Source organism: Rhinopithecus roxellana, chromosome 17 (genome assembly GCF_007565055.1).
Source record: "Rhinopithecus roxellana isolate Shanxi Qingling chromosome 17, ASM756505v1, whole genome shotgun sequence".
Lineage (NCBI taxonomy): Eukaryota > Metazoa > Chordata > Mammalia > Primates > Cercopithecidae > Rhinopithecus > Rhinopithecus roxellana.
In genome coordinates, this window is record NC_044565.1 from 40431661 (window position 1) to 40458414 (window position 26754).

General features: G+C 39.1%; 1 protein-coding gene across 1 annotated transcript in view; it reads right to left on the minus strand.

Annotated features, from left to right (window-relative positions):
* Positions 1 to 3122: 3122 nt before the first annotated feature.
* Positions 3123 to 26754, minus strand: part of KIAA1841 (KIAA1841 ortholog) — a 58529-nt gene continuing 34897 nt past the window's right edge. The window contains 10 exon segments of the mRNA XM_010377470.2: positions 3123 to 5282; positions 6134 to 6225; positions 9191 to 9279; positions 9763 to 9836; positions 9918 to 9946; positions 11230 to 11321; positions 17788 to 17887; positions 19012 to 19044; positions 20734 to 20833; positions 23155 to 23300. Of these exon segments, the coding sequence (XP_010375772.2) occupies positions 5246 to 5282; positions 6134 to 6225; positions 9191 to 9279; positions 9763 to 9836; positions 9918 to 9946; positions 11230 to 11321; positions 17788 to 17887; positions 19012 to 19044; positions 20734 to 20833; positions 23155 to 23300 (792 nt within the window). The 3' untranslated portion in view covers positions 3123 to 5245.

Here is a 26754-nt window from a genome sequence, read left to right on the forward strand (position 1 = left end):
GGACTCATGTCTACATCAAACTAATCTAGTATAACTTTCTATAGGTGACAGACTGATCTTTAGAACCCATGACAAGGTATTTGTGACAAGGCCTCTATCTGCTGAAACTCCAACAGGTACAGATTACGATGATGCCAGGCTGAGGACAGTCCAGATCCTGGAGATACCACCCAAAAACATGAACTCCAGAGGAAAGGTTTTTGGTACCAGCTGCTCCACTCACTGTTCTAGGCACTGGGGACATAGCAGTAGTCAAGAAGACCAGGTCTCTGTTCTGGTGTTCACAGTTTATCATGGGATACAGATTGCAAAACCAACAAATAAAAGAAGGAAAGTTTCAGAGTAATAATGTCAGGTATGCACAGAAATAAACTATGAGGATGTGATGAGAGTGACTTGGATGGATATTTTATACTAAGCACATAGGAAATACCTCCTGTGAGGAAGTAACATCTAAACTAAAACCTGAATTATAACAGCCTTCTAGACGGCGGGAATGGCTAATGTCAAGGAATGGAAAGGTGGGAATGACTTACTACATTCCAATGTAGTAATTAAGAAGGAAAATGAAGTCTGAGAGGCAGCCAGGGGCTAGGCCATGTAGGACTAGTGTAGGTTGGGATGGTTTTTTTTGAGACAGTGACACGATCTCAGGTCACAGCAACCTCCACCTCCCGGGTTCAAGCAATTCTCCTGCTGCAGCCTCCTGAGTAGTTGGGATTGCAAGCACCTACCACCATGTCCAGCTAATTTTTGTATTTTTTAGTAGAGATGGGGTTTTGCCATGTTGGTCAGGCTAGTCTCAAACTCCTGACCTCAAGTGATCTGCCCACCTTGGCCTCCCAAAGTGCTGGGATTATAGGCATGAGCAGCCACATCCAGCCCAAAGGTTGGATTTTATTCTAGGTTTGATGGGATGCTATTAGTGTTAAGCAGGGGAGTGATGTGATCTGAGTCACATTGAAAAATCACGAAAGCTTTGTGCACAATAAGTTATACAGAGGCTGAAATGGAAGCTGGGGAATTACTTATGAGACATTTGTAGCACTTCATGCAAAAGATGTTAATAACTGGGGGTGGTGATAGTGGAGATAGAGAGAAGCAAATGGATGTACAGTATGTATGGGACTAGCTGATAAATTGAATGTCAGGTGTGAAGAAAAGAGAAGAGTAAGGAATACTTTCCTAGATATTTGCCTTGTGCACTTTGGTAGGCAATAATGCCATTTACTGAACTGGAAAAGAATGGGTTTGAATAAGCAGGGAGTTTGGGGGCAGGAATGGGAAGGGATATCACAAGCTCTGTTTTGATTACGTTAATTAAGTTGGAGATACCCACTGGTACTCCAAGTACAAATGTTAAGCAGACAGTTGAGTAAACAAGTCTGGAACTACAGAAAGCGTGCTGCAGTCACCTGCTTTCAGTCTGAAGAAGAAGCTGCCAGTGAGGCAGGAGGCCTCTAAGAGAAAATTTTCAGGCAACCCAAGGGAAAACTATTTCAAGAAGGTGTTGGAATGTATTGATAAGCCCAGGTTCCAACCCCAGTATGTAGTTTACTTTGCCTTGCTGAACGTTCTTTTTCACTTGTAAAATGGGGATAATGCCCAATTTTTTTGGGGGGGGTTGTGAGGTTAAAGAAGATAAGTGATATATCAGGAGCATGATCTTCAGCATATCCAAAGCATTCAACAAATAGCAACTACTAGGACCATCACCTTCAGTTTGCTAAGAATTGGCTGTGTTCATAAACAAATAGTAAGAACCAAACTGGCTATATTTTCTCAAGGAAAGATACATCTTAGAAAGAGAGCTGCTATTAGACTTCGCTATGGCCTTCACTTACTGTCTCCTTCAGTTGAAGCCTCTGAAAACAGCATAGCTCCCTACCACGTATCAGGAAACAGTATTCTTTACCTAGCTCTTTCTACGAATGCCACTTACTTTGCCTAAATAAGATAAGACATTTAATATGATTTTCTTTTAAATCTCAAATGATGCCATAGAAACCATGAAAGTATTAGGTGCCTCCCTTCTTGCACTAAAAACATACATGCACACACATACACAGTCTTAGCAACTCAAGTTACAGGAAAAGGGATATGAAACTCTCAAAGAATTTAGGGTACCTTCCACATATTAACGTAACAATGCAACAATAATAGCAAACATTTATGGAGGGCTTACTATAGGCCAGAAAGTACTGTGCTAGTTGTTTTAGACCTATTAACTCATTTAATTGCCCCAAAATCTTATAAGGGTGGAATAATATTATTCTTGTACCATCTTCCCCAATAGATCAGCTTTAAATAAGAGACAGAGAGTTAGCCTATTAGAATTAAACTGGATAGGTATTCCAGTCCTGGGAGGTGTGAAGTTGCTCAGTGAATAGCTGAAAGTTGGCTGCAGAATTAATTTCAGGAATTAAAGACAAAATACATTTTTTTGTTCGTTTTTATATTATAACATGCCTTTAGTAGACGAGCTTGACAGAGCTTCAGCCTCAGCTTCCAAAGCAATAAGCACATCTCACTGTAGTTGGCTGAGTATTGTGAAGAAGGAAAGTAACAAATAAATGCAATTGTGTACAATCAGCATTGTTATCAGATCATCTTTTCTGAAGTATTTTATCCCTTAAATGTTTGGTAAATCTTTACCAGCATAACCTCATTTAAAATAATCTTTTTTTTTTTTTTTTTTTTTTTGACAGGGTCTTGCTCTGCTGCACAGGTTGGAGTGCAGTGGCACAATCATGGCTCAGTGAAGCCTTCAACTCTCAGGCTCAAGCATTTCTTCCACCTCAGCCTCCCTAATACCTGGGACCACAGGTGCATGCCACCATGCCAGGTTAATTTTTTTAATTTTTATTTTTGTAGAGACGAGGTCTCACTATGTTACCCAGGCTGATCTTGAACGCCTGGACTCAAGCAATCCTCCTGCTCTGGCCTCCAAAAGTGCTGGGATTGCAGAGGTGAGTCACTGTGCCTGGCCTAAAATAACCTTAAAACTTAAAAATTTCACCTTGTAGCAGAGATAACTTTCCATGAAAACTTGTGGAATCTAGAGCCACTCTAGACTTTTTTTCTGAGAAGATGGAATAATTCAGATAGACTTTCCAAACAACTTTTGTCATTAACATTTATTTTGATTAAAGAAATGTGAATCCAGGATTAATGTAAGGTGAAATATTGAAGTATCTGGCAAAAGAAATGCTATTAAGAGTTTAAGTAAAATGTTTGTGGTACCTGTGCTATATATAACAGACAAACATTAACAAAATAAAAAACACATTCTTTTTTTTTTTTTAATTGAGATGGAGTCTCACTCTGTCACCCAGGCTAAGAGAGCAGCGGCATGATCTCGGCTCACTGCAACCTCTGCCATCCGGGTTCAAACAATTCTTGTGCCTCAGCCTCCTGAGTAGCTGGGACTACAGGTGTGGGCCACCACGCCCTGCTAATCTTTTTGTATTTTTAGTAGAGATGGAGTTTCGCCATGTTGGCCAGGCTGGTCTCCAAGTCCTAACCTCAGGTGATCCGCCCGCCTCGGCCTCCCAAAGTGCTGGGATTACTGGCATGAGCCACTGCACCTGGCCAAAAACATTCTGAAGAGAATCATATTCTGATAAACTCTGGTTTGTAAAATCAATTCAGTGGTACAGTCCTCCCAGGGGAGAAGCAGTTTGCCTTTTTACCATCAGTTAAAAATGGAAAGAGCATACGTATTTTTTCCTTATCTAGTCGTGACCATTACAGCACTGTTTACATGTACAAACCCAAATCCTTTTAACAGAAAACACAGTAAGCTACAAAAAAACTCTGGTGTTTAACAGAGTACTTACATATAATATGTACTACAAGACATTTTCTTTAGAAAATAAAAGTCTATTTCCACAGTATCAAACAATAGAAACAAATATAAACTGGAACAAAATTTCCAAGCAGCAGTTCAAAAACCTTGGCAAAGCCAAGGTTATCAAATAACATCTAGCTTCATTTATCAACTAAAAGACTCACTAAAAAGAATGATTTCTGTACGTGTAAACTGAGTGTAACACTTCAACATTTCAATGGAAATTGCTCTTTTGTCACACATTAAAGTCTGTTCTCTGAATAATTTGAAGAAATGTCAATTATAAGGCAAATTAAGACTTAAAAAAATAGAAACAGTGCATCTTAAAGTTTTTCAGAGACCTACATATAATTTACAAACACATAATTTATTATATGATTATAGTTTGGAACAAATTTTCCCTGAGCAGTCTTTCTGCCTGGTTAGAAAAATTTAAACATGATTTATAAAATAGAATTTTATTTTGATTTTTCTTGAATATATGCAATTTTTCACCCATCTATTGTATTTGGAAAATTTTAGACATCTCGAACTAGCAAGTATAACTGTTTTAAGCAGTTATTTGAATGGTTATAGAAATATGGTTGGGTTTTAGAGCCCTGAGAACTGTATAGTGGGTGTCTCATACAACAGAAATGATTTACTATCCTAAAACTATCAATGGTTATTTTACCAAATTCAGAATGCCACTAGTTTCACAGAGGACAGAGGTAATAATCAGTAATTCCAGCTCAGATGATCAATAGCTAAGCATTAAAAACTGAAAGAAAAAAAAAGTTGGATTAACATTGTACTTTCCACGATATAATGCTGAAAAAAATTAACCCTTCTGCCCAACACAGTACTGAAATACCTTACCCTGAAACTTTACCTAATGCAGTCTTGAGACCTGTCACTCCTTAACATTCATGCAGACTTAAAATTAGCATCATTGGGAATTTCATCACACAAACTGCAGTTCTCAATGCTATCTCAAGATTTACAGCTCCAAAGACATACTACAATCAGCACACATGCAAAGTAACACTACCAGTTGTGTTCCCCTAACTTTTAAGGTCTTAAAAAAACTTAGCTACCTGACAGTTTAGGCCTCTTCTTTTTCAAATAAATAAAGGAAAACACTGGGCATCTCAACTATGCAGATATGTAAATAATTGCTCTCTACATAGCCTAGAATCATACTAAAAGAAAATCAGATTTAAAAAGTTTCATATTTACAATTAGATTTTCATAAAACCTAACTATATATTTCTTTTAGCATTATGATTTATGTGGATTAAAATAATAATAACATAAAACAGTTGGAAGTCATTGTTCTGAAGATCTTCCAGAAGTGAGCAATTTCAGATGTCCAGGAGTGTGCCTTCTCTCTTTTTACTTACATTTTAAGGTGCTTTATGCAGGACGCCCTTGACCAAAACGACTTTTAGACCTAGATTTTTTAAACAGAAAAGGAGGTCAGAGTTGCTTCTAAACAATAGGAAGTTGGTGCTCCTTTAGATTATGTTGGCTTGGCAACATCAAGGTTTAATAAATCTTCTTGCAGCTCCGTAATCCACTTTCTAAAACTCTTAAAGGGAGACGTATTTTTGGAATTCAGATTTGTTCCTTCTCAGAGATAATATGTTATGTACGTTGTATATAATGGATCTGGAGCAGTGCCCCATAATCAAATATAAGTGGGATGAATAAAAAATATAAATGGTATCACAGCAGCTCAGTGCAAGTTTGAATTGCTACAAATGTATGAAAACAACTTTTAGCTTTTTGAACTTTCTGAATTTCAGAATTATAGATAAGGACTTAGAATCTGTAATATTAATGTTCAAATCTCAGTAACTGTTCATCTCTAACACAAAACTTGTGATGTAAAATGACACAAGACCCACCAGTTAGATTTTATTACAAGAAATAAAATATAAAGCAAGGAATGGTAAAGATTACAGTGATTTATACAAAGTATTAATATGTAATCTACAAACAGTACAAAAATTCTGCTACTTCACAGAAGCACTATAGCTTACATTTTTATCAGGAGTTGGTTCAGAATGAAGCTAGTCCAACAAGCAGAAAACTTTAAAAATTCCACAAAGCTATACTTTCATTAGATTTTATCTTTTAAGTTAAAATCTGATTCTAACTAGTGCCTTGATAATATAATCACTGAAACAAAACATAAAACCAAACTCAAATTACATGTTTCTAGTGTTCATATGATTTATCTTAAAAAAAAAAATTCACTTCAAAGCCAGTGACACTCCAGTTTAGTTTATGCTGATTTACCTTGTGTTTTTCTCTGAGCTGCTTTGGCGTGCACTGACTGGCACTGAGGCCTTGATTTGTGCTTCCAGCCTGGAATAAATACCTCCCGCAAACTGCAGAATAAAGAAGCAATACTGTTATCTTCACAGAATCAATAGAAGCTCTGCTTTATTAAAATGGTATTACTTTTTAATTTAGAAGTAATTTTATTTTGCCTTTTTAAATCCAGTCTTTTCGAGGTTTAATTTACATAAAGAAAAATGTACCATTTTAGTGTATAGGTGTGGGTTTTGACAAATGCATACAGTTTTATAACTACTGTCACAATGAAGACATAGAAAATAGTCCTATCACCCCCAAGAAAATTTCCTTGTTCCCCTGTCAAGTCAATCTACCTACCACTACCAATTTCTGGCAACCATTTGTCTGTTTTCTATCCTTATAGTTTTGCATTTTCCAGAACATTATATAAGTAGAATCATATAGCATGCAGCCATTTGAACCTAGCTTCTTTCACGTATAGGAGATTCATCCATATTGATGTGTACATCAGAAATTTGTTCCTTTTTTTTGGAGACAGCATCTCACTCTGTCAGCCAGGCTGGAGTGCAGTGGTGTGATCAAGGTTTACTGCAGCCCTACCTCAGCCACCAGAGGAGCTGGGACCACAGGTGTGCACCACCATGCCCAACTAATTTCTTATTTTTTGTAGAAACAGGGTCTCCCCTATTTTGCCCAGGCTGGTCTTGAATTCCTGGACTCAATGTTCTTTTTTTTTTTTTTTTTTTTGAGATGCAGTCTCACTCTCTTGTCCAGGTTAGAGTGCAGTGCACCATCTTGGCTCACTGCAACCTCCGCCTCCCGGGTTCAAGTGATTCTCTTCCCTCAGCCTCCTGAGTAGCTGGGATTACAGGCCTGCGCTACCACACCCAGCTAATTTTTGTATTTTTAGTAGAGACGAGGTTTCACCATGTTGGCCAGGATGGTCTCAATCTCTTGACCTTGTGATCCGCCCACCTTGACCTCCCAAAGTGCTGGGATAACAGGTCTGAGTCACTGCACCCAGTCCAATGTTCTTTTTATATGCACAGTTTGTTTTCCCATTTACCAGGTAAAGGACATCATTTATAGTATTTCTAGTTTTTAGCAATTATGACTAAAGCCATTATAAAAATGTGTGAATTGACCATTCCTTTTTGCATTTCTACTAGCTATATATGAGAGTTCCAGTTGCTCCACATCCTCATCAGCACTTGGTATGGGTTTTTTCCTTTGGAGACTGGGTCTTGTGCTGTTGCCCAGGCAGGAGTGTAGTGGTGTGCTCTTGGCTCATTGCAACTGCCTCCCAGGCTCAAGTGATCCTCCTACTTCAGCCTCGCAAGTAGCTGGGACTACAGGCATCCACCACCACACCTGGCTAATTTTTGTATTTTTTTGGAGAGATAGGGTTTCATCATGTTGCCCAGGCTGGTCTCAAACTCCTGCGTTCAAGTGATCCTTCTACCTTGGCCTCCCAAAGTGCTGGGATTACAGATGTGAGCCACTGTATCTGGCCTCATTTAGGTTTTAATTTACATTTTCCTAAGGACTAATGATGTTGTATCTCAGCACATCTAATGATATATGCTTATGTGGCATGGAAATCCTTTTTTCCATGGTGTCTGTTTACTCTTTTGCCCATTTATTTTTATTAGGTGTTTAAATTTTATTATTGAGTTTTGAGAGTTCTTTATAGATTCTGGATACACATCCCTTATCAGGTATTTTACACATATTTTCTCATAGTTTATGGCTTGTCTTTTCATTGTTTAAATAGTATCTTTTGAAAAGTAGAAATTTTAAATGCTGATGAAGTCCAATTTTTCATTTATGGATCATGCTTTTGGTGTTGTAGGCTAAGAAATATTTTCCTAAGGTCACAATGATTTTCTCCTATGTTTCCTTTTAGAAGTTTTATAGGGAAGTAAATTTTTAAATACAAGAATTAGGGCAAGAGTATGGTACTTACATAATACCAATACTAATGATAATACATAATGTCATGACTAAAATGTAATTCTAGCAAGAATATAGGTGTTTCTTGTCACCATTTTCAGCAAGATAACATCTTATTTTAGAGACATCTAAGCACCACATGCAGAGTTGATGAAAATTGGTACTTTCAGACAGTCGCCCTCTGGAGTTAGCATTTGGTCAACAATGCACAGTTAACCTACTCTTGGTGTGACGACACATTTTCAGCAATGATGTATTTTATTATATGTGTTATAGATGACCTATGGACCATGGATAATAAGACATGGTGGGAAACCTTTACATGAATAAACAGGCTAACTGGTACAGAATATTAAAAAATACATAAATGTGGCCAGGCATGATGGCTCATGCCTGTAATCCCAGCACTTTAGGAGGCTGAGGTGGGTGGATCACGAGGTCAAAAGCTCAAGACCAGCCTGGCCAACATGAGACCCCGTCTCTACTAAAAATGAAAAAATTATCTGGGCTTGGTGGTGCACGCCTGTAGTCCCAGCTACTTGGGAGGCTGAGGCAGGAGAAACACTTGAACCTGGGAGGTAGAGGTTGCAGTGAGCCAAGATGGCGCCACTGCAAGTCTCAGTGAGCGAGACTCCGTCTCAAACAAACAAACAAAAACACATATATTTGGCCAGGTGCGGTGGCTCATGCCTGTAATCCCAGCACTTTGGGAGGCCAAAGCGGGTGGATCACCTGAGGTCAGGAGTTTGAGACCAGCCTGACCAACATGGTGAAACCCCATCTCTACTAAATACAAAAAAATCAGCTGGGCATGGTGGCACACGCCTGTAACCCAGCTATTTGGGAGGTCGAGGCAGGAGAATCGCTTGAACCCGGGAGGCGAAGGTTGCAGTGAAGATTGCACCACTGCATTCCAGCCTGGGCAACAAGAGTGAAACTCCATCTCAAAGGAAAAACAAAAACAAAAACACATAAATTACTCTTTTAAAATTCTGCCTAAAACATCTTTATAATCCTAAGCTGAAAATAAAAGTAGGAAGGCATATTTTACACAAGTACAATACACTGGTACACAATTCTTACTTCTTTTGCTTCCTTTGACTTGACTCGGTCCAGATCCCCCAATCTCATTTTTATTAGATGCCCTGTAATTTCAGACATTCGCCGCTGATCTGAAGGGAAAAAAACAGTAAACTTCACTTTTCATAAGGATGATATATATCTTTTTATTTCTCAAAAAAGATTGTAATCACCAAGGGTTTATGAAAGTATCTTTTGATACTATTTTACAGACACATACATCTATTTGTGAAGAATTTAAGTTAGCAAGTGGCAAATGACTCATTTCTGGATAATTGTGCTGCTTTTTAGATTACCATAAAACAGTCTAAAACATATTCAGTCACCTTTATGGTGAACGTAATGGGCAAAAGTCAATGTGAGTGATCTCAACACCACAGATGCATAAAATAATACATTATTTGGTGGGGTTGTGTAGTAATGAAACTCTGGTTGTTGCCTAAGGGAATATGTAAATTTTGGGCCTACTTTAGCTAGAATCTCTAGAGCTATTCCGCATACTTTATAAACTGAAAGACACACTAATCATTGCTATTTACATCCAATTTGTATATTACCCAAATAATAAAATTTACCATCTTCTCTCTGTGCATCCTGGTTGAATCTCAAGGATCTTGTGGCATCCCACTTATTCTTCTGCATACTCACACTATTGAAAAAATTGAACAAAAATCAGCATTGATGCTTCTTTAAGAGTGGATATCCGATTGGATTAAGGAGCAATACTCACACGAAAGGAGACACATCTCTAGAAGCTGACTAAAAAAAAGTAGACAACATTAAGGCCCAATTAGAACATGTTTACTGATTAGCGCTATAGTTAGTAATAAAAAGAGTTCACTCTTATTGAGTGTGAAGACACTGTACCAAGAGCATTACAAGTGCTATTTCATTTAAACCTTGCACCAACCACATGAGATAGGCACTGTTAATATCTTCATAATAAGAGGTTCGGGGAAGTTAAGAAACTTCTCCAAAGAGATACGGACCTAGAATTTGAATCCAGCTTCATTTGTTAACCTTGGAATCCCAGCTTATGCAATTTCTTTTTTTTGGAGACAGGGTCTCACTCTGTTGCCGAGGCTGGAGTGCAGTGGCATGATTATAGCTTACTGCAGCCTCGACTTCCTGGTCTCAAGTGATCCTCCCCCTCAGCCTCCTGAGTAGTTGGGACTACAGGTATGCACCACCATGCTTGGCTAATTTTTGTATTTTTTTTTTTAGTAGAAATGGGGTTTTGCCCAGGCTGGTCTCAAACTCTTGGGCTCGAGCAATCCACCTACCTTGACCTCCCAAAGTGCTAGGATTACAGGCATGAGCCATCATGCCCAGCCAGCTGATACAATTTTTTTAGAATTAACCCACTCATATGCTTGTGACACTTAACACAAAGATGAATGTACAATGTGTCCAATGTAACTCTGTGGATCTTAACCCAGCCTCAACCTATCACACATTTTTGAAATTCACAGTTTTTCTTTTAGCCAATTGTGGTTATTACTATTCTCTTATTCCTATCTGGCTTTTTAACCTCTTCCTTCAAAGGCATGGAGAAATAAGAATTATTTTTAAATGTCATAAAATATAATTTATTTTTAATTTAAAAAGCCTATTTTTAATTTTTTGAATAAGTAATATTGGTTTAAACTTCAAAAGGTATAAATAGCACATACAATAAAAGACTCTCACTTCTGCTCCTTATACATTCAGTTCCCTTCCTAAGAGGCAACCAATTTTATCAAGTTCTTATGTAGCCTTCCAGAGACATTTTATGCATATACAAGGAAGTTCATTTATATTTTTCCCCCATCCACTTTACACAAATGGTAGCATACTATACCACTATACATTTCTGCACCTCCCTTTTCTCATTTGTCAATATATCTTAGAGATCTTTAATCTCAGTCTATAAAACTTCATTTTTACATTGCTAGCATTCCATGTGTCTTCACTACTCTTAACTTTTTATTTTTTGCTGGCTATAGTCACTTGCTTATTTTTCCACATGAACTTTAAAATAACAACAGATAATTCAGAGTTACCTTCTCCAATGCCTTTTCTTTCCTCTGAGCACAGGGTGAAGATATCTGCTTTTTTGGTTGTCTAGTGAACTTCTTTGGCTTCTCCTTTTTCCCTGATAATGAGAGGTCAATGTTATAAGCTTAGGTCCCAAATACCTTTCCAGTCTACTTGTTACTTCTAAACAATAAGCCCATTAAGAAAAACATGGTTTTAAGAAAACCAACAAATTAACCTCTGGGTAAAAAGCAAATACACCATGAAGCAAAGCTGAAATTGCTTTACAGGGGTTCATTTTCATTTTCTTTTCTTTTTTTTTTTTGAGACAGAGTCTTGCTCTGTCACCCATGCTGGAGCACAGTGGCATGATCTCGGCTCAGTGCAATCTCTGCTTTGCAGGTTTAAGCGATTCTCATGCCTCAGCCTCCCAAGTAGCTGTAAGAAAAAAGTATTGAAATCTCTAGCTATAAGTGGTAATCTGTGTATTTTTCCTTACAGATTTGTCAGCTTTTGCTTTGTATATTTTAGGGCTTTATAACTAGGCACATTTACATTTATACCAAAAGTACAAAAATTAGCCAAGTATGGTGGTGTGTGCCTGTAATCCCAGCTACTCGGGAGACTGAGGCACAAGAATCGCTTGAACCCAGGAGGTAGAAGGTGCAGTGAGCCGAGATTGTGCCATTTCAGCCTGGTGATAGAGTGAGATTCTGTCTCAAAAAAAAAAAAAAAAGAATATACTATGAGTGACTTTATGCCAATAAATCTGACAAATTACATAAAATTCCTTGAAAGACAGAAATTATCAAAGCAAATTGAAGAGGCAATAGAAAACTTGAATAGCATCTATTAACTAATGAAATTGAATTCATAATTTAAAGCCTTTCTATAACAAAAGCTCCAGGCCCATATGGCTTCACTGCTGAATTTTATTATTCTTTTAAGGGAGAAACAACACAGGTCCTATACAAACTCTTCCAGAAAAGAGGGGTGTGATGTCACTCATTTTCTAATGTCATTATGACTCTGACATCAAAACTTGAAAAAGACATAACAAGAAAACTGCAAATATCTCTCATGAACAGAAACAAAAAATCCTTAACAAAATATTAGCAAGTGAGCCCATGCATGGTGGCTCACACCTGTAATCCTACCTCTTTGGGAGGCTGAGGTAGGAGGATTGCTTGTGGCTAGGAGTTCAAGAACATCCTGGGCAACATAAGGTGACCTTGTCTCTACAAGAAAGTCTTAAAGATTAGCTGGGCATGGTGGTGCACACCTGTGGTTCCAGCTACTCAGGAGGCTTGGCCGGGAAGACTGCTTGAGCCTCGGGAGGTTGAGGCTGCAGTGAGCTGTGATCACAAAACTGCATTCAAGCCTGAGCAACAGAGTGAGCCTCTGTTTCAATATATATATATATGTATATATACACACTGTGATCATTCCACTGCATTCAAGCCTGGGCAACAGAGTGAGACCCTGTCTCAAAAATATATGTATGTGTATATACACATATAAGTGTATATACACACGTATATATACATAGATACACACATATATATGCAAGTCCAATGCAGTGAGATGTAGGAGTTCAGTCAGGATGGTGGGAAAAACTGTAAAATAAACCTTAGAAGGCCAGAAGGTTTTTGCAAAAGTCTCAGGATAGAGTTATGACTGAAGGCAGCCTAATCCTCTTTGAGCTATAACAAGGGTAATTAACACAGGAATGTAGAGGAGTCTATCTAAATAGTTTGTTTACTCATGTGGTCCTAAGACTAACCTTTGACCATCTGTGGGTGCATGATTGCTCTCTTTTAGGGGGGTCTGCAATGGTAATTACATTCTAGTGGTGTTTACTTGAGACTTTTGTCATTTAATGTGTGCTGAATAAATGCTGGGAAGGCCAGCAAGTCTGGGTCATGGTTGCAACTCTTTACAGCAGTCTCCTGGGAGTCCATAAGCTGCCCAGACTCTCAGCCGGACAGACAAGAATAATATCTGTGTCAGTGTACATTATTCATTTGTCGTTGGGTCAGGGTCTACAGGACAGACCCCCACAGTGATACATAAAATGAGTGACAAATGACCAAGTGGAGTTTACACCAGAATACTGGTGTAACATGTGAAAAATCAATTAATGTACCTAATTGATACAATAAAGGAGAACATCTATATGATCTTCTCAATAGATGGAGAAAAAGCATTTGACAAAAGGCAACACCTATTCACTATAAAAACTCAGCAGAAGAGAAACAGAAAGGAACTTTCTCAACTGAGAAAGGACATTTATTGGAAGCCAAAAACTAACATTACATACTTAATGGTTAAAGACTGGATGTTTTCCCCATAAGACAAGGTAAGGATGTCTGTCTGTTTTCACCACTTCTATTCAATATCAGGTCCTAACCAGCACAAAAGGCAAGACATGTAAATAAAAGGTATACAGGTTGGAATGAAATCTAATAAATGAAGAGCAAATAACTGAATTTAGCAAGGTCATAGCACACAGTCAATATACAAACATCAATTGTATTTTGACCATCATTAGTATTACGATCAATGAGCAACCAGAAAAACAATTCCATTTATAATAGCATAAAAATAGGGAGGAATAAATTTAACAAAAGATGTTCAACACCTGTACACTGAAACTACAAAAAATTGTTGAGAGACATTAAAAAAGTCCTAAATAAATGGAGAGATATTCCATGTTCATGGATGGGAAAAACTGCCATTGGAAAAAAAAGGAATTCACCTCAAATTGGATATGGGTTCAACATAATCCCAACAAAAATCCCAAAAAGATATTTGTAGAAATATCCACACAGACTCTAAAATCTGCAGAAAATGCAAAGCACCTTGAAAGGCCAAAATAATTTAAAATTAAAGAACAATTTTGGAGGACTCCCACCACCAGGTTTCAAGACTCACTAAAATCTACAAAAATTAATCGTGTGGTATTGATATGCTGATGTAAAGAAAGACATAAGAATCAATGGAAGAAAACAGAGAGTTTGGAAATGTAAACAGTCAACTGATTTTTAACAGAGATGCCAAGGTATTCCAATATATTAGAAAAGAATAGTCTTTTCAATAAACGGTGCTGGAACAACCAGCTATGCCTATGGAAAAAAAGGAAGCTTGACCCTTAACTCATACAATAAACAAAAATTAACCTGAATGGGATCATAATCTTAAATAAAAAGCTAAAATCATACAACTTCTAGAAGAAAACAGCAGAAAATCTTTGTGACTTTGGGGTAGGCAAATACTTCTTAGCTATTAAATAATGGAACATAAAAAGGAAAAACTAAAAAACTAGAATTCACAAAATTTAAAAGTTAAGTTCTTCAAAAGACATCATTAAGAAAATTAGGTCTGGTGCAGTGGCTCATGCCTGTAATCCCAACACTTGGGAGGCCGAGACAGGCAGATCCTCTGAGGTCAGGAGTTCGAGACCAGCTTGGCCAACATGGTAAAACCCCATCTCTACTAAAAATACAAAAAGTAGTCCAGTGTGGTGGTGCACACCTGTAATCCCAGCTACTCAGGTGGCTGAGGCAAAAGAATTGCTGGAATCCAGGAGGCAGAGGTTGCAGTGAGAGATCGCACCTCTACACTCCACTCTGGATGACACAACAAGACTCTATCTCAAAAAAAAAAAAAAAAAAATTAAAAGGCAAGGCATAGACTAGGGGAAATATTGAGAAACATATGACTGACAAAAAAGATTTAGATCTAAAGTATATATAAAGAAATCTTACAATTCAATAATAAGGCAAAGGATCCAATAAAAATGGGCTGAAGATTTAAACAAACACTTCATAAAAAAGATATATAAATGGTCAATAAAAACATGAAAAGATGCTTATTACTATCTACCCACTAGAATGGCTAAAATTAAAAAGACTAGTAATACCAAGTATTAATGTGAATGTACAGCAACTAGAACTCTCAGACACTGCTGGTGGGAATGCACAGTGATGGGAATGCTCCACTGCTCATGGAGATGCAAGTCACTTTGCAAAACAATTTGGCAGTTTCTTATAAAGCTAAACATACACTTACCATATGATCTAGTATTTTTACTCCTAAGTACCTACCCAAGAAAAATGAAAACACATGTCCATACAGACTTGTATGCAAATGTTCATAGCAGCATTATTCACAACAGCCAACAAGAGGGAACAACCCATATGTCCATGAAATTGCGAATGGATAAACAAAGTATGGTATATCCATATAATGGAATATTACTCTGCAATAAAAAGGAATGAACTACTGACACATGCAATAACATGGATGAATCTCAAAAACCTTATACTAAGTGAAAGAAGCCAGAGACAAAAAATTACTCATGATTCCATTCATATGAAACTCTTAAAAAGGTAAATTATTTTGACAAAACAGATTCATGGTTGCCTAAGGGCAGAACTGGAGAAAGGGAACTGAGTACAAAGGGGGTGAAGGAACTTTTTGAAATGATGTTCTAGATTTTGATTTTGGTGGTGGTTACACATCTGTGTGCCAAAACTCATCTACATGTACACTTAAAATGGGTGATTTTTGCAACATATAACTTATACCTCAAACTGTTGAAAAAAAAACCTAGTAGAACTTTCTCCTTTACTAATCAAAATTGACACAAAATTGCTAAAGAACCAGCTTTTTCATTGGAGGATTCAATATGTTACGAAAAATTATGTAAAACTTGGAGAGAAGATAAAGGGAAGGCAGCATGTTTTTCCAATGTCATATTGGAGGGCTGTTTAACATGCCTACTCAAGAATCATTTAATTCTCTAAGAGAATGTACTACGTCTGACTACCATCTGCTGATGGCATCTGAAAGTTACATGTTAACTTTCAGGTTTTTGTGTCTAATAAAAATGCAAACGATTTCTAAAAAGATAACCTAAGAGTTATGGGTTCACTAAGTTGTATGACACTGATCAATTTTCTATCTAACTTACAATCTTCTTTAACATTTTTTTTTTTTCAGATGGAATTTTGCTCTGGTTGCCCAGGCTGGAGTGCAATGGGATGGTCTCGGCTCACTGCAACCTCCCCTTCCTGGGTTCAAGTGATTCTCCTGCGTCAGCCTCCTGAGTAGCTGGGATTACAGGCACCTGCCACCACATCCAGCTAATTTTTGTTTTTTTTTTTTTGTTTTTGTTTTTTGTTTTTTTGAGAGAGTCTTGCTGTGTCGCCCAGGCTGGCGTGCAATGGCATGATCTCGGCTCACTGCAACCTCCACGTTCCGGGTTCAAGCAATTCTCCCACCTCAACCTCCCCATTAGCTGGGATTACAGGCACCCGTCATTATGCCCAGCTAATTTTTGTATTTTTGTAAAGATGGGGTTTCACCATGTTGGAGAGGCTGGTCTTGAACTCCTGACCTCAGGTGATCTGCCTGCCTCAGCCTTTCAAAGTGCTGAGATTATAGGCATGAACCACCACTTCCAGTCTAATTTTTGCATTTTTAGTAGCGATGGGAATTCACGATGTTGACCAGGCTGGTTTTGAACTCCTGACCTCAGGTGATCTGCCTGCCTCAGCCTCCCAAAGTGCTGGGATTACAGGTATGAGCCACTGCGCCCAGACCAACATTCTTTTTTCAAAAGTAGTATAATGGAATACTACACTGCAATAAAAAGGAATAAACAATATGAATGAACCTCAAAAACCTTATACTAAGTGAAAGAAGCCAGAGACAAAAGATTACTCATGATTCCACTCATATGAAATCCTAAAAGAGGTAAATTATTGTGACAAAATGGATTCATAATTGCCTATAAATACTTGAATCTTCAAAGGCTCTTTGAACCAATTTTCCTTGCTGTTTCTTGGAACTAATGAATTGAGAAATTTTGACACAATTTTATAGTTGTATAACAATCATGCTTTCGGCCAGGCACAGTGGCTCATGCCTGTAATCCTAGTACTCTGGGAGGCCGAGACGGGTGGATCATCTGAGGTCAGGAGTTCAAGACCAGCCTGACCAACATTGTGAAACCCGGTCTCTATTAAAAATGCAAAAAATTAGCCGGGTGTGGTGGCATGCGCCTGTAGTCCTAGCTACTCAGGAGACTGAGGCAGGAGAATTGCTTGAACCCAGGAAGTAGAGATTGCAGTGAGCCAAGATTGTGCCACTGTGACAGAGTAAGACTCTGTCTCAAAAAAAAAAAAAAAAAAAAAAAAAAAAACAAAACATGCTTTCCACTAAAAAAAATCATATATTTATGAATGTTATTTAATGGTTCATTTGAGTATCACTCCAAATCATCTCAGGTACACATCTCAGATCACATTTCATCTGACATGAGTCACACATTTAGTTGCACCTGAAGTGAAAACCTGGAGAGTTCTTTCTCAGTGTACTGCCCTTTCGTTATAGCTTTGAGTATTCTGTGTTCATGCCCAGGTTAGGAAATCTTGATGGTGTCGCCTTTCTAACTTTTTTTTTCCTATGTTGCAACCTACCATATATATAAAACTAATTCCCTGTCCCTTGCATTAAAGGCTTCAGAATGTAACCCCTTCATAAACAGTGAGATTTGATTTTAACTTATAAACCAATACTTTGTTTTCTGGATACTTCTTCTTCATCTCCAACTTCATCTTCAGTGACCTCAGATCCAGTGGTATATTCTTCTTCTTCTGAAAACAGTGACTGTTGTTTCTAAGTTAAAAAAAAATCTATTATAAATGTAATATTATGATATTTTTAATGAATTCTTTCAAACACATTTATCTAAATTTCTTTTGAATGAATAAGTCAATCAAGAGCTGATAAAATAACCTCTGGCTAGCACAATATCCAGGAAACGGACATAAGAATTTTTACATTCAGAGCAGCATCATATATTTTTTAATTCCTTCATAGAATCTAGAACAGTGGTAGGCACATAAGTACTCAGTATTTGTTGAATTGTACCTCTATCACTCTACTAAATGTATATTCCTTGATATTAAGGTTAAATTATAATATAGTAACCACCACTATTAAAGTAGTCTTTTTTTTTTTTTTTTTTTTGAGATGGAGTCTCACTCTGTTGTCCAGACTGGAGTGCAGTGGTGCCATCTCAGCTCACTGCAAGCTCTGCCTCCCAGGTTCATGCCATTCTCCTGCCTCAGCTTCCTGAGTAGCTGGGACTACAGGCGCCCACCACTGCGCCCGGTTGATTTTTTGTATTTTTTTTAGTAGAGACGGGTTTCACTGTGTTAGCCAGGATGGTCTTGATCTCCTGACCTTGTGATGCGCCCGCCTCGGCCTCCCAAAGTGCTGGGATTACAGGCATGAGCCACCGCGCCCGGCCTAAAGTAGTCTTATAAACAAGCACATATGCACATTCTCTGGGTGAATGTGGCCCTGGATTATTTAACCATATCTGCATTACCTTCCTGCATCTCTATGCCCTACTGTCTGTTATCACTAATCCAAATTCCTATTCCATTCTTATGAATATTGATGGCAGACAGCATTTAAAAAAAAAAGTCAACCAATCACTCAAACAATCAAATAACTGGAACTCAACAGATTTGTTGCTTTGTTCAATGTCCTAAATATGATGTAAGAGTGACTTTAAAAAGTCTTTTAACTAGATCTATGGATTATGCAGCCAGATATGGAATATGTGTCTGTCTTAAATAATTTAACGACATTTTTAGTTAAGTGAAAATAGGAGAATCTGAAAAGGAAGATGTATATTTAACTAAAATTTGTAAAATAAGATACTAATATTAAAGTAAACTTTAATTAGGAAGAAAGACATCTAGGAATGCTAACTACAATTGCTCACTTACCAGTTGTAGAGTCCAGTTTTTCAATGACAAGAACTATAAGACAGGAATAAGAGATTAATAAATCTGCATTTACCCAGATTGCAGCTCCTTATTTTCATATAGATATTGTAGAAGAGCTGAAAGAAGTTACAAATATAGTTCCCTTCCAGGCTGAAACATAATTTAAAACTCAGGCTGAAAGTGATATGTTACAGTCTTTAATATCCTCTGCCAGAGGAGGATGTGGATGCTTTCTAAAAATAAAGACACTTTCCCAGTATTATTTCCAAAGGACAAGTCAATCACGTGCAAGTAAATTACTAAAATAATTTGTTATTTTTAGAACTATTTCAATCACTTTTTAATGTATATATTTTAATATAAATTAAGGAAGCAGACTACATATGGACATTCTGGACATTCAATTAATCTAGTTTGTTGTTTGACATATAGTTCATAAATAAACGTTAATGTGTGAAATTTTTTTTTTTTTTTTTTTTTTTTTTTTTTTTTTTTTTTGAGACAGAGTCTCACTCTGTCGCCCAGGCTGGAGTGCAGTGGCACAATCTCCACTCACCACAACCTCCACCTTCTGGGTTTAAGTGATTCTCCTGCCTCAGCCTCCCGAGTAGCTGCGATAACAGGGGCATGCCACTGTACTCAGCTAAATTTTGTATTTTTAGTAGAGACAGGGTTTCACCATGTTGACCAGGCTGGTCTTGAACTCCTAATCTCAGCTTCCCAAAGTGCAGGGATTACAGGCATGAACCACCATGCCTGGCATGAGTGAATATTTGTATAGCTGTCTGAAGTTCATAAAGCACTTCACAGGGCATATTTCACTTTCTCAAGTAAATGCCATCTTAACCAACACAAAGACAGAACATTCATAGGCAAATATATTTCCTGGTCTTTAGTAACAAAGGCAACGGAATAAAAAGGAGTCAAAGGAATCAAGTTTTCTGGTCACTTTAAAAATATTTCAGTTTTGAAACTTTTGTGTGTTTGTTTTTTGAGACAGGGTCTCACTCTGTCACCTAGACTCCAGACTGGAACTTTTGAAGAATCTAAATATATTCCTAATTACAATAAAAGGATAATTTTAAGCCAAAAAAAAAAAGTTACAGAACGAGGAGGAAACAAAATATCCATTAATGCTATCTTCATTCTTCAAATCATAATTTGTCCATAATAAAAACCTTAAAGAGCATGTTATGTTTTTGGTTTTTCTTTTTTTTTGAGACAGAGTCTCCCTCTGTCACCAAGGTTGGAGTGCAGTAGTGCGATCTTGGCTCACTGCAACCTCTGCCTCCTGGGCTTAAGCAGTCTTCCCACCTCAGCCTCCCAGCAAAACTTCGACTACAGGCACAAGGCACCCCATTTGGCTAAGTTTTCAACCTTTTTTGTAGAGATGAGGTCTCACTATATTGCCCAGGCTGGTCTCAAACTCCTGGACTCAAGCCATCTTCCTGCCTCAGCCTCCCAAAGTGCTGGGATTACAGGTGTGAGTTACCATGCCTGGCCCCATATTGTTTTTTCCCCCAAATTTAAATGTATTCATTATTAATTCTTTGAGGGCAAGAAATGTGTCCTATTACCCTTAGAGTCCTATTACTAGGCATAATACCTTCTTATGATTAGGTAGTCAGTTCAATTTCAACTTAAATTGATCAGGTTTCTGTCAAAAATTAAATGTCATTAATTATTTATGTAAATAAAGAATAAGTGAAACAAGCTACTCACAGCATTGAGCTCCCCAGTTTTGGGACCCCATGGTGTATTTGGCTCCAGTAAAACATCACATTCTATACCCTTTTCATCACAGGGGCCAACCCCAACATCACTTGAAAGAAAAAGACATTTTTATGGAGAAGAGTTTACTTTCTTAAAAATTTAAATGTGAATATCTTTTTATTGCAAATGTTTCATAAATCGTTCTTTAAAAATACAGTTCCTGAGTATAAGAATATCACTTCAACAATGACATTTCCTTTTTTTTGTTTGTTTTTTTGAGATGGAGTCTCGCTCTGTCACCCAGGCTGGAGAGTAATGGCATGATCTTGGCTCACTGCAACCTCTGCCTCCCGGGTACAAGCGATTCTCCTGCCTCAGCCTCCCAAGTAGCTGGGATTACAGGCACCTGCCATCACGCCTGGCTAATTTTGTATTTTCACCATGTTGGCCAGGCTGGTCTTGAACTCTTGCCCTCAGGTGATCCATCCACCTTGGCTCCTAAAATGCTGGGATTACAGGTGTGAGCCACCGTGCCCGGCCAACAATGACATTTCTTAATTCGTATAGTGATTCCTCTAGCAAAAGACACCCCATACAGCAAGCACCATTGTACCTGAAGCATCGTACCTGCAAGGTGGTGGAATGGGCTGCATAATTGGTACTGTTTTGAGAACAGCCTTGGCTAAGCACAGTGGATCACGCCTGTAATCCCAGCACTTTGGGAGGCCGAGGTGGGCAGATCACGAGGTCAGGAGATCGAGACCATCTTGGCCAACATGGTGAAACCCTGTCTCTACTAAAATACAAAAAATTAGCTGGGCATGGTGGTACATGCCTGTAATCCCAGCTACTTGGGAGGCTCAGGCAGGGCAATTGCTTGAACCGGGGAGGTGGAGGTTGCAGTGAGCTGAGATTGCGATGCTGCACTCCAGCCTGGTAACAGAGCGAGACTCCACCTCAAAAAAAAAAAAAAAAAAAAAGTGGGGGGGGGGGGTGGCTAGGTGCAGTGGCTCACGCCTGTCTGTAATCTCAGCACTTTGGGAGGCTGAGGTGGGTGGATCACGAGGTCAGGAGTTCGAGACCAGCCTAGCCGACATGGTGAAACCCTGTCTCTACTAAAAATACAAAAATTAGCTGGGCGTTTACACCCAAAAATTAGTGGGTGGCTGTAATCCCAGCTACTCAGGAGGCTGAGGCAGGAGAATCGCTTGAAACAGGGAGGCAGAGGTTGCAGTGAGCCGAGATCGTGCCACCGCACTCCAGCCTGGGCAACAAGAGCGAAATTCGAACTGAAAAAAAAAAGTATTTCTTTTTTTCTTTTTTTTTTGAGACAGAGTCTCCCTCTGTCGCCCAGGCTAGAGTGCAGTGCACAATCTCAGCTCACTGCAGCCTCTGCCTCCCAGGTTCAAGCGATTCTCCTGCCTCAGCCTCCCAAATAGCTGGGATTACAGGCACCCGCCACCATGCCTGGTTAGAAGAGACAAGGTTTCCACACATTGGCCAGGCTGGTCTCAAACTCCTGACTTCAAGTGATCGGCCTGCCTTGGCCTCCCAAAATACTGGGATTAAAGGTGTGAGCCACTGCGCCCAGCTAAGAACAGCTTCTTTTAAAGTGTCCTCCAGCCTCTAACCTTACAGCCTGCTGCCATTGCAAAATGATGAATGTGACTTCAGAAATTACTGAATTCGAGGGGTTCATACTTACGGAGAGATGAACTCAACCATCAACATTTTTTTCTAGTTGTATCAATCATGCACTGATTGATACAATCAACTGGTTGATCAATTGATTGAGAGGGCCTCAAGCAAATTGGGAAACCTCACCAGTCACCACCGCAAACTGGATTTAAGGTCTTAACCTTTTTAATCACCAGGGGCTCTTTTCATTTGTTTTTCCTCCCCTTGTACCTCCAGTATTTTATTTTATTTTTTTTTGAGATGGAGTCTCGTTCTGTTGCCCAGGCTGGAGTGCAGTGGCGCGATCTTGGCTCACTGCCAGCTCTGCCTCCCGGGTTAACGCCATTCTCCTGCCTCAGTCTCCCGAGTAGCTGGGACTACAGGCACCCACGACCATGCCCGGCTAATTTTTTGTACTTTTAGTAGAGACAGGGTTTCACCATGTTAGCCAGGATGATCTCGATCTCCTGACCTTGTGATCCGCCCACCTCGGCCTCCCAAAGTGCTGGGATTAAAGATGTGAGCCACCGTGCCCGGCCACCTCCAGTATTTTTAAGTGTTCTGCCTATCAAATAAATATCTCTCTACTCTTATTGTAAGCTAACATATAATTTCAGTTAAGTTTTCTGAAATAATGAAAACTACTTGAGGACTGACATTGCTGATTTGTGGAAGCACTATGGGATAAGGGATTCTGAAATAGGAACCGCTGAATAAAGCTATAATACAGTGTTGGGTTTTTCCACCCCTCACCTAACTGTATCTTTTGAAAAAGGCACAACAATGACATCTCTGTACTTGTGCAAATCGTCCAATATTCTAGCAATGGGACAGGATGGCAAATCTCCGCCTTCACCTTGATCACGAAGTGTAATCATGTGGTCCCTTACTTTACAGCCCTGTCACATAAGAGACAATAAATTAGAGGTTAGTTTCTTATAGAACACTCCTTTAAAGATCACTGTTTTTCTTTTCTTTGCTTAGTCATATTGTCATATACATATTTTACAACTTTTTCTCAAGAAAAACATTCCTCATATAGAAAAGAGATTCAATCATAATGGCTTAAATACCCAAGAATACCCATATAATCACAATCCACATTAAGAATTAGAACATTGCCAACACTCCAGGAGTCCCCACAGGCCCAGTTCTGATCATAATGGTTTCCCTCCTCCCAACAGGTAACCTCTACCCTGGCTTGTGGTAATTACTTCCTTGCTTTTCTTTATCCCTCTGCCACTTAAGGATGCATTCCTAAACACTATAGTTTAGTTTTGTCTCACCTGTTTTGCTTGACATTATGTTTCTACTGGGTGAGGTGGCTCAAGCCTGTAATCCCAGCTCTTTGGGAGGCCGAGGTGGGTGGATTGCTTGAGCCCAGGAGTTTGAGATCAGCCTGGGCAACATGGCAAAACCCTATCTCTAAAAAAGTAGAAAAAAATTAGCTGGGTGTGGTGGTACATGCCTCCAGTCCCAGCTATCTCAGGAAGCTGAGGTGGGAGGATCACTTGAGCTCAGGGAGGTTGAGATTGCCTTTAGCACTGATCAGGCCATAGCACTCCAGCTTGGGTGAGAGTGAAATCCTGTCTCAAAAAAAAAAAAAAAAAAAAGGCCAGGTGCGGTGGCTCACGCCTGTAATCCCAGCACTTTGGGAGGCTGAGGAGGGTGGATCACGAGGTCAGGAGATCGAGACCATCCTGGCTAACACGGTGAAACCCCGTCTCTACTAAAAATACAAAAAAAAAAAACAAACAACAAAAAAAAAATTAGCCGGGCGTGGTGGCAGGCGCCTGTAGTCCCAGCTACTCGGGAGGCTGAGGCAGGAGAAAGGCGTGAACCAGGGAGGCGGAGCTTGCAGTGAACCAAGATCACGCCACTGCACTCCAGCCTGGGTGACAGAGCGAGACTCTGTCTCAAAAAAAAAAAAAAAAATTATGTTTTTATGATTCGATGATGTTATTTCATGTAATAATAACATTTGCTTTAATGTATAGTGTTTCACTGCATGAATATACACCATTTATTTACCTCTTCTACCACTGATAGATGCGTTGTTTCTAGTTTGGGGCTACTAAAAATAATATTGCTATGAACATTCTTTTGTCTGTTTCCCGGTACACAAGTGCTCATGTGTACCAAATTATATTACTATCAGCAGTATACGAGGATTTCTGTTACTCCACATCCTTGCTAACACTTGGTCAGACATTTAAATTGTAGTCATTCTAGCTGGGCGTGGTGGCTCGTCACTTTGGGAGGCCGAGGCAGGCAGACCACTTGAGGTTAAGAGTTCGAGACCAGCCTGGCCAACATGGTGAAACCCTGTCTCTAATAAAAATGCAAAAATTTAGCCAGGCGTGGTGCCAGGCACCTGTAATCCAGCTACTCAGGAGGCTGAGGCATGAGAATTGCTTGAACCTGGGAGACAGAGGTTGCAGTGTGCCAACATTGTGCCACTACACTGCAGTCTAGGCAACAGAGCAAGAGCAAGACTCCACCTCAAAAAAAAAAAAAAAAATTTAGTCATTCTGGTAAATGTGTATTGGTATTCATGGTATTCATTCTGACTTTAATTTGTATCTATCCAGTCACAAATGAGGCTGTCGTTTTCATGTTTACAGAACAACTGTTTTTTTGTCTGAAGTGCCTGTTGTCTTTCTCCTGTTTTTTTCTGAGACACAGTCTTGTTCTGTTATTAGGCTGGAGCGCAGTGGCACGATCTCATGTCACTGCAATCTCTGCCTCCCGGGTTCAAGCAATTCTCCTGCCTCAGCCTCCCAAGTAGCTGGGACTACAGGCACACACCACCACACCCAGCTAATTTTTGTATTTTTACTAGAGACGGGGTTTCACCATGTTGGCCAGGGTGGTCTCGATCTCGATCTCATGATCTGACCGCCTCAGCCTCCCAAAGTGCTGGGATCACAGGCAAGAGCAACCATGCCCAGCCGGGATATAAGCAACATATATATCAACAAAAGATTCATCATATATATATTTTGGTTTTTTTGAGATGGAGTCTTGCTCTGTCACCCAGGCTGGAGTGCAATGGTCTGATCTTGGCTCACTGCAACCTCCACCTCCTGGATTCAAGTGATTCTCCTGCCTCAGCCTCCCGAGTAGCTGGGATTACAGGCGCCCACCATGATGCCCAGCTAATTTTTGTATTTTCAGTAGAGACAGTGTTTTCCCCATATTGGCCAGGCTGGTCTTGAACTCTTGACCTCAGGTGATCCACCCATCTCGGCCTCCCAAAGTGCTGGGATTACAGGCATGAGCCACCCCGTGCCCGGCCTATACATATATATAATTTTTTTTTTTCTTCAGACAGTGTCTTGATTTGTCGCCCAGGCTGGAGTGCAGTGGCGTGATCTTGGCTCACTGCAAGCTCCACCTCCCAGGTTCACACCATTCTCCTGCCTCAGCCTCCTGAGTAGCTAGAACTATAGGCTCCTGCCACCACGCCCAGCCAATTTTTTGTATTTTTAGTAGGGAGGGGGCTTCACTGTGTTAGCCAGGATGGTCTTGATCTCCTGACCTCATGATCCGCCCGCCTCGGCCTCCCAAAGTGCTGGGATTACAGGCGTGAGCCACCTCGCCTGGCCAATATATTTTTTTAAAGATGCTACAAAGAAATATATTTTGCTCGAAACAATGTGGAAATGTGATAGCTAAAATGGAAACAAACTAACCACAAATGTAAATTTGTGGTTACAAATTAACAAGGTTAAAAATTAATGTGGTTAGAAAGAAATATAAAGACTAAAAAATCATGTTACTGAAAAAAACATAATAGTAATGATGAATTAATGAAATATCTTGGGTCTAGCAAAGCTAATCTAATTTTGCTTAACGTCTCATGCCCAATTTAAGTATCTTTGTATGTAAAATGTATAACTAAAACTTTAAGAATAAATGTTATGTAAGTAATCTATTACCTCACCGATAAAACTTTTAAGTAATCAAAGTTGGTAACGGATTGCAAATATAAGAAAACGAATCCAGTTTAAATTCCATGACCCATCATTCAGTAACATTCACGCCAATATCCCAGATTCCTTGCCCCTAAATTTCATCATCCCCATCTGGCAAAATCCTAACTCTAGATAAACTCAACTACCCATTTTCTCCCTGCCTGTACTCATGCAGCCAAGGGTTACTGGAGAGAGTGATATAAACAGGCATGTTGAATTATATTGTGAACTTATGACTGCCAATCTCCAGTGAGCTCTCAAACTTCCTGACAGTATACATTTTCTCTGGAAAATTCACTCTTCTATTTTTCAAAATACTATTTCAAACCTTCCACACTTCCCTCAAACCTTGGAACCTTCCCTTTTCCCCCTTATT